We start from the raw sequence: 14,383 nt of genomic DNA on the forward strand, positions 1-14,383 counted from the left end.
ACAGTAGATAACCTGAGACTTTGACCTGCAGTCAGGAGTTAGCTGAGCTCTGACAGAGAAAGTATTCCAGCAGAAGGAAGGAAAGAAATGGAGAAAGAAGACCAGCACTGGCTGCAGAATCACACAGAGGTAAGAACAGCAAGATTTACCGTGTGCCATTGCTCCATCAAGCTCTACTTTACCGAGCCAGGATTTAAAGAGAAGTAGGCACTACTGGAATTAAAGACTTAAAAGGTACATAAGGACCTTTTTATTTTATTGTGTTACATGTTCCCATGTGTTGCTACAACTGTTTACGTAAGGAGTGTGTATTGTTTTAATCTTTTTTTTTTTTTTTTTTTAATTTTGACTTTTTTAAACTTTTAAATTGCATTCCCTACTTCAAGATGGCTTCACATGGACCTTTCAGAACTACATTTCCCCTCATTCTCCTCCTCATATATGTAACTGAGATGGACTTACCCGTGAGTAGGAGGATGATGGGAAATGTAGTTCTGAGCGGTCCACACAGGTCCCTGTTAAGCCATCTTGAGGCAGGGAATGCAATTTAAGTTTTAAAAAGTAGTCAAAATGTAAAAAAAAATAAAATTAAAAAAATTAAAACAACACACACCTTACGTAAACAGTTGTAGCAACACATGGGAACATGTAACATAATAAAATAAAAAATGTCCTTATGTACCCTTTAAGACATGGACCTTTAAAATTGCTATTTATTTATTTATTTATTTATTTATTTATTTATTTATTTTAAGAAAGCAACATTGCATTGGAAAATCAGAAATAAACAATGCACGTTTTGAGAATCTGGCCCATGATTTAGCAATTCATGACTGAGTGCTACTCTGCAAATGTGTGTATGTTAGTGCAGGTATATTTTTCTATCATTAAGATGAAAGCATATGGGAGATGCCTAGCTGGGATCTGCAAATGTTTTTATGCCTGTGCTTTGGTCATCAGCATGGGGTCAATAGCATATCACTTCCCAGTGAACGTACTGTTCTTCAGTTAGCAACATACAGAGGATTAAAAACACCTTTGTCCAAACTAACCTAGAATAAGAACTACATGATTCAAATGGTTAATACTGATTTTTTGTTGAAATGGAATGTTTCCAAAACATAAAAGACTAATTTGATGGCAGGTAAGTCATGCTGTTGTTCATGTATCAGGATGCATACCAACACGTAGCTTGTACCTGTAGCTTACATTTAGGGAATGCTTGCAAAGCTTTTATTCAATGTCCTTGCGTTCGTTCTGCAGGTACCCAGCTCCAAAACCCAATCCCAGGACACACCATGAGCTGTACCTACGGGACTCTCTCCACAGGGCAGAAGATGCCACTGGTGGGCCTGGGCACCTGGAAAAGTACACCTGGGGAGGTGAGAGAATCAAGAATCAGTGCTAGATCACAAGATGGTCTTATTATTACCATTATAAAGCAACAATTATTTTCTTTAATGAATCCGGTTCCATCACTAATTATTTATTTTACAGAAGGCTCGTTGAAAGTTAGGCTGCTGTACCCTTGTCATTCCTTCTCGTAAATCAGTGAAAGAGCACATACTGTATTAAAGGTGAAATGACTCAACGGCTCAGACTCTGGTAACTGATCAACCCAATAAGAATGCAACAAGCCCTCAAAGTTCAGCAGCACATTCAGCCAGCACAGGGAACTTTGTAAACATGTTTGGTGGTGCAGTACTTAAATTGTCAGCTTTTTTTCTTCTCAGGGCATTCCTGACCACCACTTGACTTGTATAATATTCTCGCTCCTTACCCAGGTCAAACAGGCTGTGCTGAGCGCCCTGGACTCTGGATACAGACACATTGACTGTGCTGCTGCCTATGGCAACGAACAGGAAGTAGGGGAAGCCTTGAGGGAGAGAGTGGGGCCTGGCAAGGTAGGTCACTGTGTCCTTCAAACTAACTGGCATGGTGGGGGCCTAGAGAAAGATAGACGGGTAATCACCTTGTGGACTGGACAGACGAGCTCAACACATGAAAAACTGTTTGGCTTTGTGTACGGAGCACAGAACTGCAAAGACACAGATGTCTAGTGGTTAGAGCTCAGGAACAGAATGCAGTCTTGACCAAGGTAATAAATAGGAGAGGCTTGGAAATGTAACCCTGGGTGTTTTAAATGTTTTCAATGAGCAGCATTTTGGACGAAACTGTACAGTGGTGTGCAGTGAAATATGAAATGTGTGAGGGAGTTTGTTTTGCAGGCTGGCATTTGATATAACACTGACTTGTCCTTGCACAGTATAAGCTCCTCCGTTCTATAAAACAAGGTGCCCTTTGACTGCTTTTTTTCTCGATGTGGGGAGGTGGCCCAGACAAACTTCAGACTGAAGATTTAATAAAGTATAAAGCAAAACATTAGAAAGGGAAATAAACCTTTAAATAATAACAGGACGATAAAGGCTCTTTTTCCCCTTTTCTAAATGCAAAAAGTCCTGATTAATCTGGGAATAGCTTCTGCATGATTACCTTCCTGACGCGGTCAACTACCAGACAGTAATGCTTCTAAACAGGGTTCTACTGCTTAATTGGTTACCTCTCTGGACTGTGATCTCTCTCCAGCCTATCAAACGTGAGCATGTGTTTGTTACATCGAAGCTGTGGAACACCAAGCACCACCCGGACGATGTGGAGCCAGCCTGCAGGAAGTCCCTGGCTGACCTCGGCCTCCCATTCCTGGACCTGTACCTCATGCACTGGCCCATGGCCTTCGAGTAAGGGTTCAACAGAGAAAGCATTGTTCTTCAGCCAATCCAAACACTGCTCAACCAAACCAACCTATAATCCGAGCCAGCGGCACAAACCATACTTCAGTGTTCAGCGACCCCTGCAGCTAGTGGGGTAACAGCTCTTGCTAGGCTTCGGTGAAAAGAGGCAATTGGCTTGATCTAGAAGGGGGCTGCATATATGAAGTGGCTTTTTGCAATGTAGCTGATTTATGTATTTTTTCCTGCTTGCATCCATTTTTCCAATATGAAATATGCAAATTGCAATATTTGAATATTTGAAAAATAATAATGTGGCAATAGACAAGTTTATTTCTCCACATAGATGAATTGGTGTATCAGCACTTACAGCACACCTATCACAGTGCTGGAGTCACTGTATATACATCGCTCACCAGGATGTGTAAGCTCCATACTCCATGCTCTGTACTGCTTGTTGCAGCATAGCTGCTGAAGTGTTTGTATCATTTTTGTCCTCCTAGACAGGGAGAGGTGACAATGCCCAGGAATGCAGACGGAACGCTCCGCTATGCTGACACCGACTACAGGGACACTTGGAGGGCCATGGAGAAGCTGATGGACCAGGGTCTAGTCAGGGCCATTGGCCTGTCCAACTTCAATGCCAGGCAAACCAACGATATCCTGGGCATCTCCAAACACAAGCCTGTAGTGAACCAGGTACCATGTTTGTATACATAGATCTCCATACGCTTACTCACACAAAGGCAATTAAAACTAACTGGATAATTTCCTTGGCTGTCCACCTTACTCTTCCTTCCAAAGATCTGCTCCCAAGTAAATCCTCAATTTTTCCTTCCAGTGTCATAATGCCAGCTGCCCCTTTCATTTCCCTGCAGGTTGAGTGCCACCCCCACCTGACCCAGAAGGTGCTCCTCACTCACTGCAGAGCTCGGGGCATCATGCTGACAGCCTATAGCCCCCTGGGGTCTCCCGACCGGCCGTGGGCATCCCCTGAAGAGCCCCGTCTCCTGGATGACCCCCAGATAGTGGCTCTTGCTCGCCGATACGGGAAGACCCCTGCACAGGTCATCATAAGGTAAAGTGACAAAATCTCATGTTTAACAAAACATGCATGTCAGTATCATGCATCACCCACCACGGCTGTAAATTCAAGATCGAGCTGTCAGCATGATGAAACACTTGATGACTGTGACATTTATGAACAGTAGGTGCAGTACTGTAAAGAATAAGACTGAGTAATGAAATATTTCATCACACTTTTATATGCAATTCTCCAGATAAAAGCAAAAATGTAAATGTGGCGTACAAACAGATATATCCCCAGAATCTGATACTTTCAATAAGTTATGTTGAATAATGTTGATACCACGCTTCCTGACAGCTGGATAAGCGCCTCTCCAGATATATGGAGAAGTGTGTGAAATGTGACATGCATGCTTAAAGAGTAAGTAAAAAAAAAACCCATAACAAGTGCTCTGGCTTTTCTGTTGTGGATCGTTATTGCTGTGTTACCTGTTTGACAATGTGGGCAATAATCCTTTTCAGTACACTAGACAGTCATTTTGAAAAGAGCTTTGAAACAGACTTTAAGGTTATAAGTGTAAAAAGATGTTAACAATGAAAAGGTAACTTACAGGTACATTGTTTAAACAGTTACAGCAACACGTTGGGGACGTATAACGCTATACTTTTCTGAACCCTGCTACTTACTCTTTAAGTACGTACCACTGCCTGCACTAAATCCCTCTGCATGGCTTGGGATTTCATCAGTTAAAGTCATTGGTATCAAATGTGCAGTTTTAAAAGAAACACATGTCATAGAAAACAATGTAAAAATACTATCTGCTACTACATTAGGTTAAAGACAATGATATTAAAATACTATCTGCAACTACATTCGGTTAAAGACAATTCTCAGTTTCCATGCCTTACACTTGCACTTCCAAGACAATTTCACCGCAGTATCTTCTGGCTCAAAGCCTGTAACTGGTTGAAAGCATGTTAGTCAATAGGGGAAGCAACAGCTGGTTGGTAATGCCAGTGGAAATGACCAAGAAAGTGCAACATTATCTGAAAGCATGGCTTGCAAACAGAGGTTTTCAAGCCAATGTAGTACCAGTATCATGTTTTAAAATAACAATACATGTTTACTATAATATGTGTTTGTTAGCAGCATATACAAGGCCTTTGTAACAAACAGAAGCACACAACACGTGAAATGCATGGGATTATCTTGTTAGCTACAACCACTTTAAGGCTTTTCATGTCCAGTCCCAATCATACAAATCAAAATTCTATGGTCCTCAGCACAGTACAATCTCAAAAGCAGGGTTGATATCCTCATGCAACCCTTTCAGTGTCCTGGACACAACACACAAAAAATAAAAAAAATTAAAAACGCCTTCTAAAATACAGCATGCTAGTCATTAGTCAAAAGTAATTTCCATGCTGCCTGCTCGGTTGTCATATACCGCATGCTACTGAGTCTGTGACAGCGGACCAATGAAAGCAGTAAAATCCAGCTTGTGGCTTGTGGCTAGTCAAACCCTAAGTCAAGAAGGCGGCGGCAAACATCTTTGGTTAATCAATGCCTTCCCAAGTACTACCTAAACAGTTTCTCATACTGCAGTTTTACCTGTGAATCAACAGCAGGTGGCAGTCATGATGTCTTAGTGATTGTGCTGCTGGGTGTGTCTCAGTGAATCAGGCATGTATGTCTGTCTGTTTGCAGGTGGCAGGTGCAGAGAGGGGTGGTGTGTATCCCCAAGAGTACGACCCCCTCCAGAATCAAGGAAAACATCCAGGTGAGCTTTACAGTTCTGGAACTCTTGGGGCTCACAGGCTGCCGCCTTCAATTTAGCAAGTCATTCCGAGGGCAATCCTGCTGAACAACAAGTCATGTACTGTACCTAGTCTAATGAAGGTTATGATTTACCTAGAGTAGGGTTAGGACTCACTGTGCATGGCACGACGGCAAAACCAAAACAAGAGTACAGCACTTTCACTTTTCAAATTGTTTTAATATTATTGTCTCGAGTGTTCTCATGTGTTTTTTATATTAAATTATTATATTTTTTTCATATTCGATAGCATGGTTTGAGTCGTTATTTGTATTAATGCAGTTAGAATATGTGGTTATTTAAGTACAGTAGTTATTTGCAGGTATTTTGGATAAAATGTCAATTCTATAACAAATGTCTGAATGCTAAGGAAGGGGGCACATTTTTTCTCTCCCAAGAAATTTTAAAACTTTTTCTCTCATTCTGTCTGCACACAGGTATTTGATTTTACTTTGTCTGAAGAGGACGTGAAGCTGATAGAATCCTTTAACCGCAACGAGAGGCTTATTGTCCCAACTATAGAAGTAAGACTAAATTATAAGTAGACAGAGTGAAACTGCAGCATTAAAATAACTGGGAGGAGTGAGTTGTAAATGTAGTTCATAAACAGGAGCTTTAAAAAATCAATACCATTACAACAATCAAATACACCTTATCATGATGTGTGCATCTGCAGGGAAATGTGCAACATACAGGTAGTGGACAAAAAAAATGGAAACACCTGGGTAAATGAGGGACACCAAGTATATTGAAAGCAAGGGCTTCCACACAGGTGTGGCTCATGCGTTAATTAAGCAAATAACATCCCAGCATGCTTAGGGTCATGTATAAAAATGCTGGACAGGCCTGGTTGTCTATAATTATGGCTAGCATGGCTGCAAGAGGAGACCTCAGTGACCTTGAAAGAGGTGTGATTGTTGGGGCGCGTTTGGCAGGAGCTTCAGTGATCAAGACAGCTCAACTTGCTAATGTTTCACGAGCAACGCTGTCTAATGTGATGTTGGCACGGAACTCCGAGGGAAAGACATCATCAGCAAAGTGCAACAGTGGGCGGAAGCACATACTCCAGGATCGTGATATCCGTGCATTAATTTGAAGTACAAGGCAAAACAGGCAAGCAACTGCATATCAATTGACTGCAAATTTCAACCTGGGGTGCGAGCAGCCAGTTTCATCAAAAACGGTCCGCTGAGAACTCCACAGAGCGGGATACCATAGTGGCCCAACGCCCTATTAAGTGACTTTACATTGGTGTTTCTATTTTTTTGTCCACTACCTGTACATGATCATAGTAATCCATACTAGGTACGATTTAGTGGAATTATTTTGAACTTGATGCAAATATTTACAAAAATGCAGGAAAACCTGTAACCCCACCTGAAAGGTGTACCCCAGAACTGTGCAGCATGGGCCTTGACCCAGCAGCAATGTGAAGTTCACAAGGTTACTCTGCTGCTCAATCAATCTGACTAGGCTACAGTGCTTATCAGTTATCACCCCTGGGCTCTCTCCAAACACCACAACATGAGATTAAATTCCCTTAACACAAGATACTTCAGAAACAAGGAATTCATATAGAAACAGCTGTATGGCGCTGACCTTGTGAAGCAGTGAGTAGAGCATAATATTATGAACTACCAATGCAAAACAACTGTTTTCCATTTTACTCACATCTCTGATTGATCACAGCACAGACCAGCATCTGTCCTTTCTAAAACCACACAGATAGAAGGAATCATAACCTTTAATGTCCACAGAGTTGCATTAAATGGAATTATGAAGTAACAGCGTCTTGTTACCTTTGGTATGTTCCTACTTGATTATTCAATATATAAACATCTCACCCCCACTTCTGGAAAACGGATTTTGGGGTACTGTACCACTGCTCTTGAGGGGACGGTTTTCTATTCAGAGGTTGTGAGTCGGGTAAAACATGGGCATCAAGTGTCCCACACACAAAGCACCACGGGCTGTTGAATACAGCAGATTAAGGAACTTTTTTTTACCCCACTCACCAAAGACTGACCTTTGCTTTCATGTTCCTTGCAGAAAGATGGCCAGACAATCTGGAGAGATGGAGGGCACCCACACTTCCCTTTCCATGACCTCTACTAACCGAGGCTGTAATGCCAGCCCAGCCTCCAATAGCTCAAGAGCGTGTGGTCCCTTCCTACAACAGGATGTCTTGCCAAGCATTTTTGTTAATGTACTAATTAATATAGAATATGAGCATGCCATTTTAATTGTTAACTACCTTACTTATATATGGCCTTGCACAGCAGGTAGTAGTATTATTGTATTGTATAGAGCAATCCCTTACTTCAAATTCTGGAATTGCCCTGCCAGGTTGCATTATTCAAATAAAATGACAGGTCAGTGCCGCTATGTTGTTTATTTATTCCAGAGGTTTTGACTCGGTGTATATATATATATATATATATATATATATATATATATATATATATATATATATGTGTGTATCACTAGAAGCATTAACATAAATGCATAGGTAAGAATGGGCTAGGGATCATTAGATGAGCTGCCTACAAGGCACAGTCAAAATTCAAATACTTCCAATTTAAAAATATGGTATTTAACATATTGTTGTACCGTACAGTGAAGTTTCATAATGTCATACATTGTAATGTATAGCTATTAAAACGTATAGGCCTGGTTGTCATTTGTTTCATAGTGTTAGTCCAGTTCCAAGGTACAAGGGACATGTGTGTCCCACAAATAAAATGATGCCAACATTATTATTTTGCAATGAGGTGCACGAAACTGGTTTCACACAAAGTCCAAGCAAAACCAAACAATCACTTTACTTTCATCCTCTCCGCATTGACCTTACTTTTAAGTGTTCTCGGGTAGTTTAATATTAGACACATGAAATAAAACGAAATAAATACCTGCCCTGACACAAACACAATTACAAATGTGTATATCACTCCGAAGACTATATCTCTTTGAAAGATTATCCGAATGAATTACCGGTACATATCTTACCTTAATAAACACCCAAAGACACAAAAATGACAATTTAAACAGAAAAAAAGTGCCTTCTTTTTGGACACAACACCAAAGCAGAAAGACAACACAGGCCGCATTTGACCGAACATTCTTTCTGAAGAAATCAGCTGAAAAAAAAGAGTACTCGAGAGCAGAGAGAGCCGGTTAGGAAAAACACAGTTCACCTGTGACAACCGTATTCTGTTTTTTATTTTAAATTGTTTTGATTAAACCTGGTTACTGAATCCTTAACGTTGTAAAATAAAAATAAAAAAATAAATAAAAAATTCATAACAAAAAATTGTTTGTAATGCCATGTCGCAGTTGGATCCCGTCTTACTATCTGGAGGGTTAGGACCGTCTAATCCCCCAATTTTGGACGAGAGACTGCCCGTCTCTAGCTTATCTCTGCTTATACTTTTACTGATACCTTGTGTTGTTCTGCTGCTACTTTTCAACTGCGTGATACTGGGATACAAACTTATCTCTTGGAAGAAGAAACGGAGGAGAAGGCGGCGGCTGAGGGAACAACCGAGTTTTTTCTCGCCTTCAACCGAATTCAGTACACTGAGCAGAACCCCCAAACTTTCGGAGGAACCATCGTTTGCTAACAATGCGAGCCCGGGTCCGAGGCCGGGTCGCATACGCCCGGCTTCTTCCGCTCACAGCTCGGGAGAGAATCGGGGCGAACCTGGACCGAGGGGTAGAGCTTACAAACCAGACGGGACCGCAGGAGAAGGGTCTGGCTCATTGAGGCCACCCAGCACCATACTAGCCGTCCTGTCAACTACAGCGTCTACAACAAGAGCCGAGTTGCCTCGCAGGACTCAGGTTCATACCAACAGCTCATCGGACTGGCGAGCGGGTGTTCATCAGATAGTACCTTTCTCGAGCGATTCAGAAACAGAACGACCTCACCCCGTCCCTCCAAACTCGCCGGAGATCACTGTGCAACGGGTAAGTGTGGTTACGTTAGTCCTACCGTTGCCTCCAGTTCATATTTCCACACAGAAAACCAGCAAACTAAAGTACCACAGTAGGAGCTACCTGTCAGTGGTAGTTATGTTTTGATTAGTTGTTTTCTTATGGTGGGAGTGTAACCTTTCAAGGGACGCTTGTATTTATAAACACAGCAGCATCTACATGACAGGACAGAACACACAACAGATTTAATAGTGGGTAGGCAATCAATAGGTCAAACTAATGTTGATAGGGATAGCTCCTCTCCAGGTTTAAACTTCCACCAAGGGAACCTCCAAAGAAAGTCAGACATAAAAAAGACCAGTTTTACTGCAATGGGGAAGGGAGGATATTTCAGTCTCAGGCTCAAACTTCATGGGAAATAAAGGCCATTAAGGTTATGGCATGATGTCTAATACTGGCTGTCATCCCTCACATGTACTGGCTGTTTAAATAAATATACAGGTGTTCAGTTTCAGGTGCAGCTCTGACATTCATTACAGATAGACAATGTAAGTTCAGTTACCTTGCAGTTTCCGATTGTATGTACGCAGGGTTTGCCAGGTACCAGGCAGATGCACCGCAGCAGCACCATGCGGCTGCACAATGAACGGCACATCCGCATCATGAGCCCCCCGGTGGACTCGGTCCGGTTCGAGTGTGCCAGCAGCATCCCTCGCGAGGAGAATGGCTTCGTCCACTCGGGCAACTCCTCCACCCTGGGGCCAGGGCTGGACAGTGACTTCGGGGCCAGTGCAGGTCAGACTCGCGCTTGCCAAGACTGGCTTTGTGTTTTTATCCACCATCCACACGGGGAATGACTAGCCCTTGAGGACAGCATGATTTTAATGATCTAAAGTGACCAATCTTAATAACTGCAAAATACATTTTCATAAAGGCACTGAGGAGCCAGGGGAACGCAGGTCCTGGCTGTGCAAGGCTGACAATCTTTGCTGGGCAAAATCAGCAGAGACTGTCACCTCATCACGCTAAAGCAGACCATACTGGCCAGGTGGCTGGTGAGCTCAAGCAGACCTGCAGGGCTGGCCTCTCTCCTCCAGGGGCCAATAGCTCATCGGCATCCTCTGTAGCACACCTGCACGTGGCATCGGAGGATGTCCACTGATCTTCAGTGCTCTTGAGCTGTGGTGAAGGGTAAAGTAACTGACTGGGCACTGATCATATCTCCTGTCTCTCTGTCCTCCAGGCATCTCCCTGCGCATCCTGTCCTCAGACAGTGAGAGCTGCTCCAGTGTTCTCTGGGCCTCCGGGCTGGAATGGGATTACTATGACCCCGGATACAATAGACGGAAGCAGATGCGCAAACACATGGAACAACTGCCGGTGCTCTGCTCCAGACAGTACTGGGTTTAACCGCTGTGTTAATAGAACACTCTCATCCTGCACTGCACTGAACACTGGGTGAATGCACAGTGGAGAGCAGCGATCCTGCATCTCGCACACACGCGCACCCACACACACACACACACGCTGGACCTCTAGGGTTCCCTACAGCTGGGATGGAGACTCGACACACAGTCGGATTGTCCTATTGATCAAAGTGTCACCTGCATCATCTTTCTGTCGAGATCTTAATCACTTATTCAGAAGCTAAATACAAAAAAAAAAAATCACAGTTACTTTTTTTGGTTTGTTTTTTGAATTTTAGATTTTTTTTTTTTTTTTTTTACAGGAGTACACCCCAGAAAAAAAAGATAAAATATCACGAAAATTAATGGCAAAAAAATTGTAATGTACACTAATTGGCCACACACAATCTATTTGTGGTTCATTCACTTTTTTTCATTGTTCAGTTCTCAAATTATGTTTTTTTTTGTTTTTTGTTTTTTTAAGATATACACACACACAGAAAATACATAAAAAAAAATAATAGTTCACTTAAAATGTCTAAAGAAAATATATTTGTAATGCACACGAATGATCCATACAAAATGTGTTTGTAGTTTATAATTTTAAATTATTTCACCTCTGGAAAAGGACAGATATTAAATTCACTGTTTTTTTTTTAATGGATGTATTTTGTAGTGAACGCTTCGCTTCAGAGGGGTTTAATTTGGTGCTCCCTCACTCAGGTAATTTTTTTGTTTGTCTTCCCACCCCCTCCCCCCCATTCTGATTAAGAAAATTCTTTGGTCTGAGGTGTTTTCTTATTAATAAATGCACTTTTTGCACTACTGGTGTTGTTTTGGCACTCATAATACGAAAAAAAAAAAAGTACAAAAAAAACCAGCGCAGCATGTAATCCAGTTATTTGTAAATATGTATTTTAAAGAGTATATTTTAATTACCGGTATATGTAATAATGTATAATCAGAATAAAAAAGATTTGTTTTATCATATAAATAAATGCTGCAATGTGTCTTGTTTTGTATGGATCTGCCCACACTTTTTCAGCATGTAGTGGTTGATCTGATCAGCCTGTACCCTACTGGTATTGGCCAGAGCTTGATATTTTTTTAAAGAGCATTTTACATCCCTCTAGTTTCCAACAACCACCAATCCCATGGTTATCCTGGAAAAAAGGTTTTCTGGTACTGTATTGTAAAATACTCAAAAAAACATCTTTGGCTTATTTACAGAAAGTGTGTGCCCATGACTAGGGGCTGACTTGCTGGTCTGCTGTTTTGAGTGGAGCTCGTTTTTTGTTAGACCTGTTTTATAGGTCTACAGTTTGGAAAGGATTATTGATTTTAATAGCAGCTCATTTTAATACAGCCACCTTAAAATGCATCAACCTGCTGTTTTGCGTCCCTTGTTCCACTGTGTTGTAATTGTTTTTTTGTGATGTTAAACAGTGAGAGTATTTATATCCTATTGAGGCCATTGAAATAGACCCCAGTGTCTCACAGAACCGCAGACTCTTCCATTGCCTGTTCTCACAATTTACTCAGAACATTTCATCATTGAAGGGTCTCTATTAACATACTGAATGTCTTCCAGTTTCCATGTGTTGCCCACAAAGGGTTAAACGTGATCTCTCCATAAATTCCCAAAGGCTTGTGTGCATGTTGATGGATTTTAGGTCCTGGAAGATTTTTTTTTTTTTTTTTTTTTTTTCAAAAACGCAACCTTGAACATTCTTTTGTTATAACTCTTAAACTACATCCAATCAAAATCCCAACACCTCCAAGTCTAGATTGACCTTCATTGCCCCAAACATTCTGTAGATTTCTAAATGTAATTTCTAACTATTCTACTGATCAAGGAGGCTGCTCATCATTTTGTGTCTGACCCCAATTAATATCCCCACATTGTTATATAAGTCCATAAGTTTAACTATCTATTGATTTTTAGAAAGCAGAGGTCTGAGTGGGATTAAACAGACTGCACATAATCATTGTTCTGCATTTATGTTCAGCAGTGTGGAGTAGTGGTTAGGGCTCTGGACTTTTGACCGGAGAGTCGTGGGTTCAGTCCCAGGTGAGGAACACTGCTGCTGTATCCTTGTGCAAGGTACTTTACCTAGATTGCTCCAGTAAAAACCCAACTGTACAAATGGGTAAATGTATGTAAAAAAGTAATGCCTAAAAATAATGTAATTGTATGTAAAAATAATGTGATATCTTGTAACAATTGTAAGTCACCCTGGATAAGGGTGTCGGCTAAGAAATTAATAATAATTTATGACCCAATTCTAGTTCAAATGCAGTCCAGACTGATTAATAGATGGACTGGTGGTTAATATACTGTATATATATATATGTATATTTTTTTTTTTACTGGGGGATAAGTAGGTATAGTTGAACCCCAAATAACAAAAACACATAGAGCAGGATTATCCAAAGAGTGAAATATCTTTGATTCTGACTCATATTACAGTACATAGGGCCCTGCTCCTGGCGTCAGGTGGTGTGATTGGTCAATTCCTAACTTATGAGGGAGTTATAACTTTGAGGTTCTTCTGTAGTGTATAAAGTCCCCTTCCCCTCCTTTTGTTCTCCTTGGGAGTTTACTTCTGTCTTGTCCTTTGTTAAATGCACTTTTTAACTTAATGCCTTGTTTCCACTGCCTGTCCCAGGTATAGCTGAACTGGATGGCCTGGGTGAGGTGTAGCTGGAGGGTGTTTCCACTGCCTGTCCCCAGGTATAGCTGAGCTGGAGGGTGTTTCCACTACCTATCCCCCAGGTATAGCTGAACTGGATGGCCTGGGTGAGGTGTAGCTGGAGGGTGTTTCCACTTCACTGCGATTTACTTTTCAATGTACCCAATAGCTCTAGTTTTAAATATACGGGGTATGTAACTGGCACACTTAAGATGTATTTTGAAGGCTGCATTTTGTAATAGCAATGGTAAGAAATAAGGCTGCATTTTTTCCCCCATGGTTAACACGGACTTCACAATTTCCGTATAAACTTCCCCCTTGCCATGTAATACGTAGTTCCCCATGCAGATTCCCACTTTTGAAAGAGTAATGTAAATATACATATTTAGCACTTAAAAATAAATACAACAAATGTTTGCCTTCTTGAAACCTTACCCGTCACACTGCACTGAGGAACCTAGCAGCCAGTTCAGTTTGCTTGCGGTAAATCAGCGGCATCAAAGATCAGAAATATTTCTGCTAAAGAGCACCCTGTCCAGTACAAGGGCAAACTGCACATGTCTGTTCTTACATTTATGTTTTTATTTTGTGTATGAATTCACTGATGGTGAAAACAGAATGTTTAGAAAAGGTGAGCATAAATAAATAAATAAAATACAATTTAACATTTACTGTTTTTAAGGAAAGCGTTTAAATATTTAAAGAACATTTGTTGTACAACTTGAGAAACTTATAAATTTTGAATGCGATAACGATTTTCTTCTGCTTTATTAAATACT

At 41.1% G+C, this 14,383-nt stretch overlaps 2 protein-coding genes across 2 annotated transcripts; both read left to right on the plus strand.

Annotated features, from left to right (window-relative positions):
- LOC117403625 (aldo-keto reductase family 1 member A1-A-like) lies at positions 1–7,953 on the plus strand. The gene is made up of 9 exons (XM_034005867.3): positions 1–129; positions 1,264–1,382; positions 1,785–1,904; positions 2,587–2,738; positions 3,233–3,428; positions 3,608–3,807; positions 5,464–5,536; positions 6,010–6,096; positions 7,622–7,953. The coding sequence occupies exons 2-9, from the start codon at positions 1,299–1,301 to the stop codon at positions 7,685–7,687; spliced, it is 978 nt and encodes a 325-aa protein (XP_033861758.3). The 5' UTR covers positions 1–129; positions 1,264–1,298; the 3' UTR covers positions 7,688–7,953.
- Positions 7,954–9,297: 1,344 nt separating this feature from the next.
- LOC117966192 (protein huluwa) lies at positions 9,298–11,909 on the plus strand. Its single transcript, XM_034911771.2, has 3 exons — positions 9,298–9,538; positions 10,096–10,300; positions 10,749–11,909. Exons 2-3 carry the CDS (start codon positions 10,117–10,119, stop codon positions 10,913–10,915), a joined length of 351 nt encoding a protein of 116 aa, XP_034767662.2. The 5' UTR covers positions 9,298–9,538; positions 10,096–10,116; the 3' UTR covers positions 10,916–11,909.
- Positions 11,910–14,383: the final 2,474 nt, after the last annotated feature.

This window comes from Acipenser ruthenus, chromosome 2 (assembly GCF_902713425.1).
Source record: "Acipenser ruthenus chromosome 2, fAciRut3.2 maternal haplotype, whole genome shotgun sequence".
NCBI classification, from domain to species: Eukaryota; Metazoa; Chordata; class Actinopteri; order Acipenseriformes; family Acipenseridae; genus Acipenser; species Acipenser ruthenus.

Coding starts and splice junctions, on each gene's coding strand:
- LOC117403625 (XM_034005867.3), top strand. CDS start 1,299: ATGAGCTGTACCTACGGGACTCTCTCCACAGGGCAGAAGATGCCACTG. Junction 5,537..6,009: donor GAATCAAGGAAAACATCCAG/GTGAGCTTTACA, acceptor GTCTGCACACAG/GTATTTGATTTTACTTTGTC. Junction 6,097..7,621: donor TTATTGTCCCAACTATAGAA/GTAAGACTAAAT, acceptor TGTTCCTTGCAG/AAAGATGGCCAGACAATCTG.
- LOC117966192 (XM_034911771.2), top strand. CDS start 10,117: ATGCACCGCAGCAGCACCATGCGGCTGCACAATGAACGGCACATCCGC. Junction 10,301..10,748: donor TGACTTCGGGGCCAGTGCAG/GTCAGACTCGCG, acceptor TCTGTCCTCCAG/GCATCTCCCTGCGCATCCTG.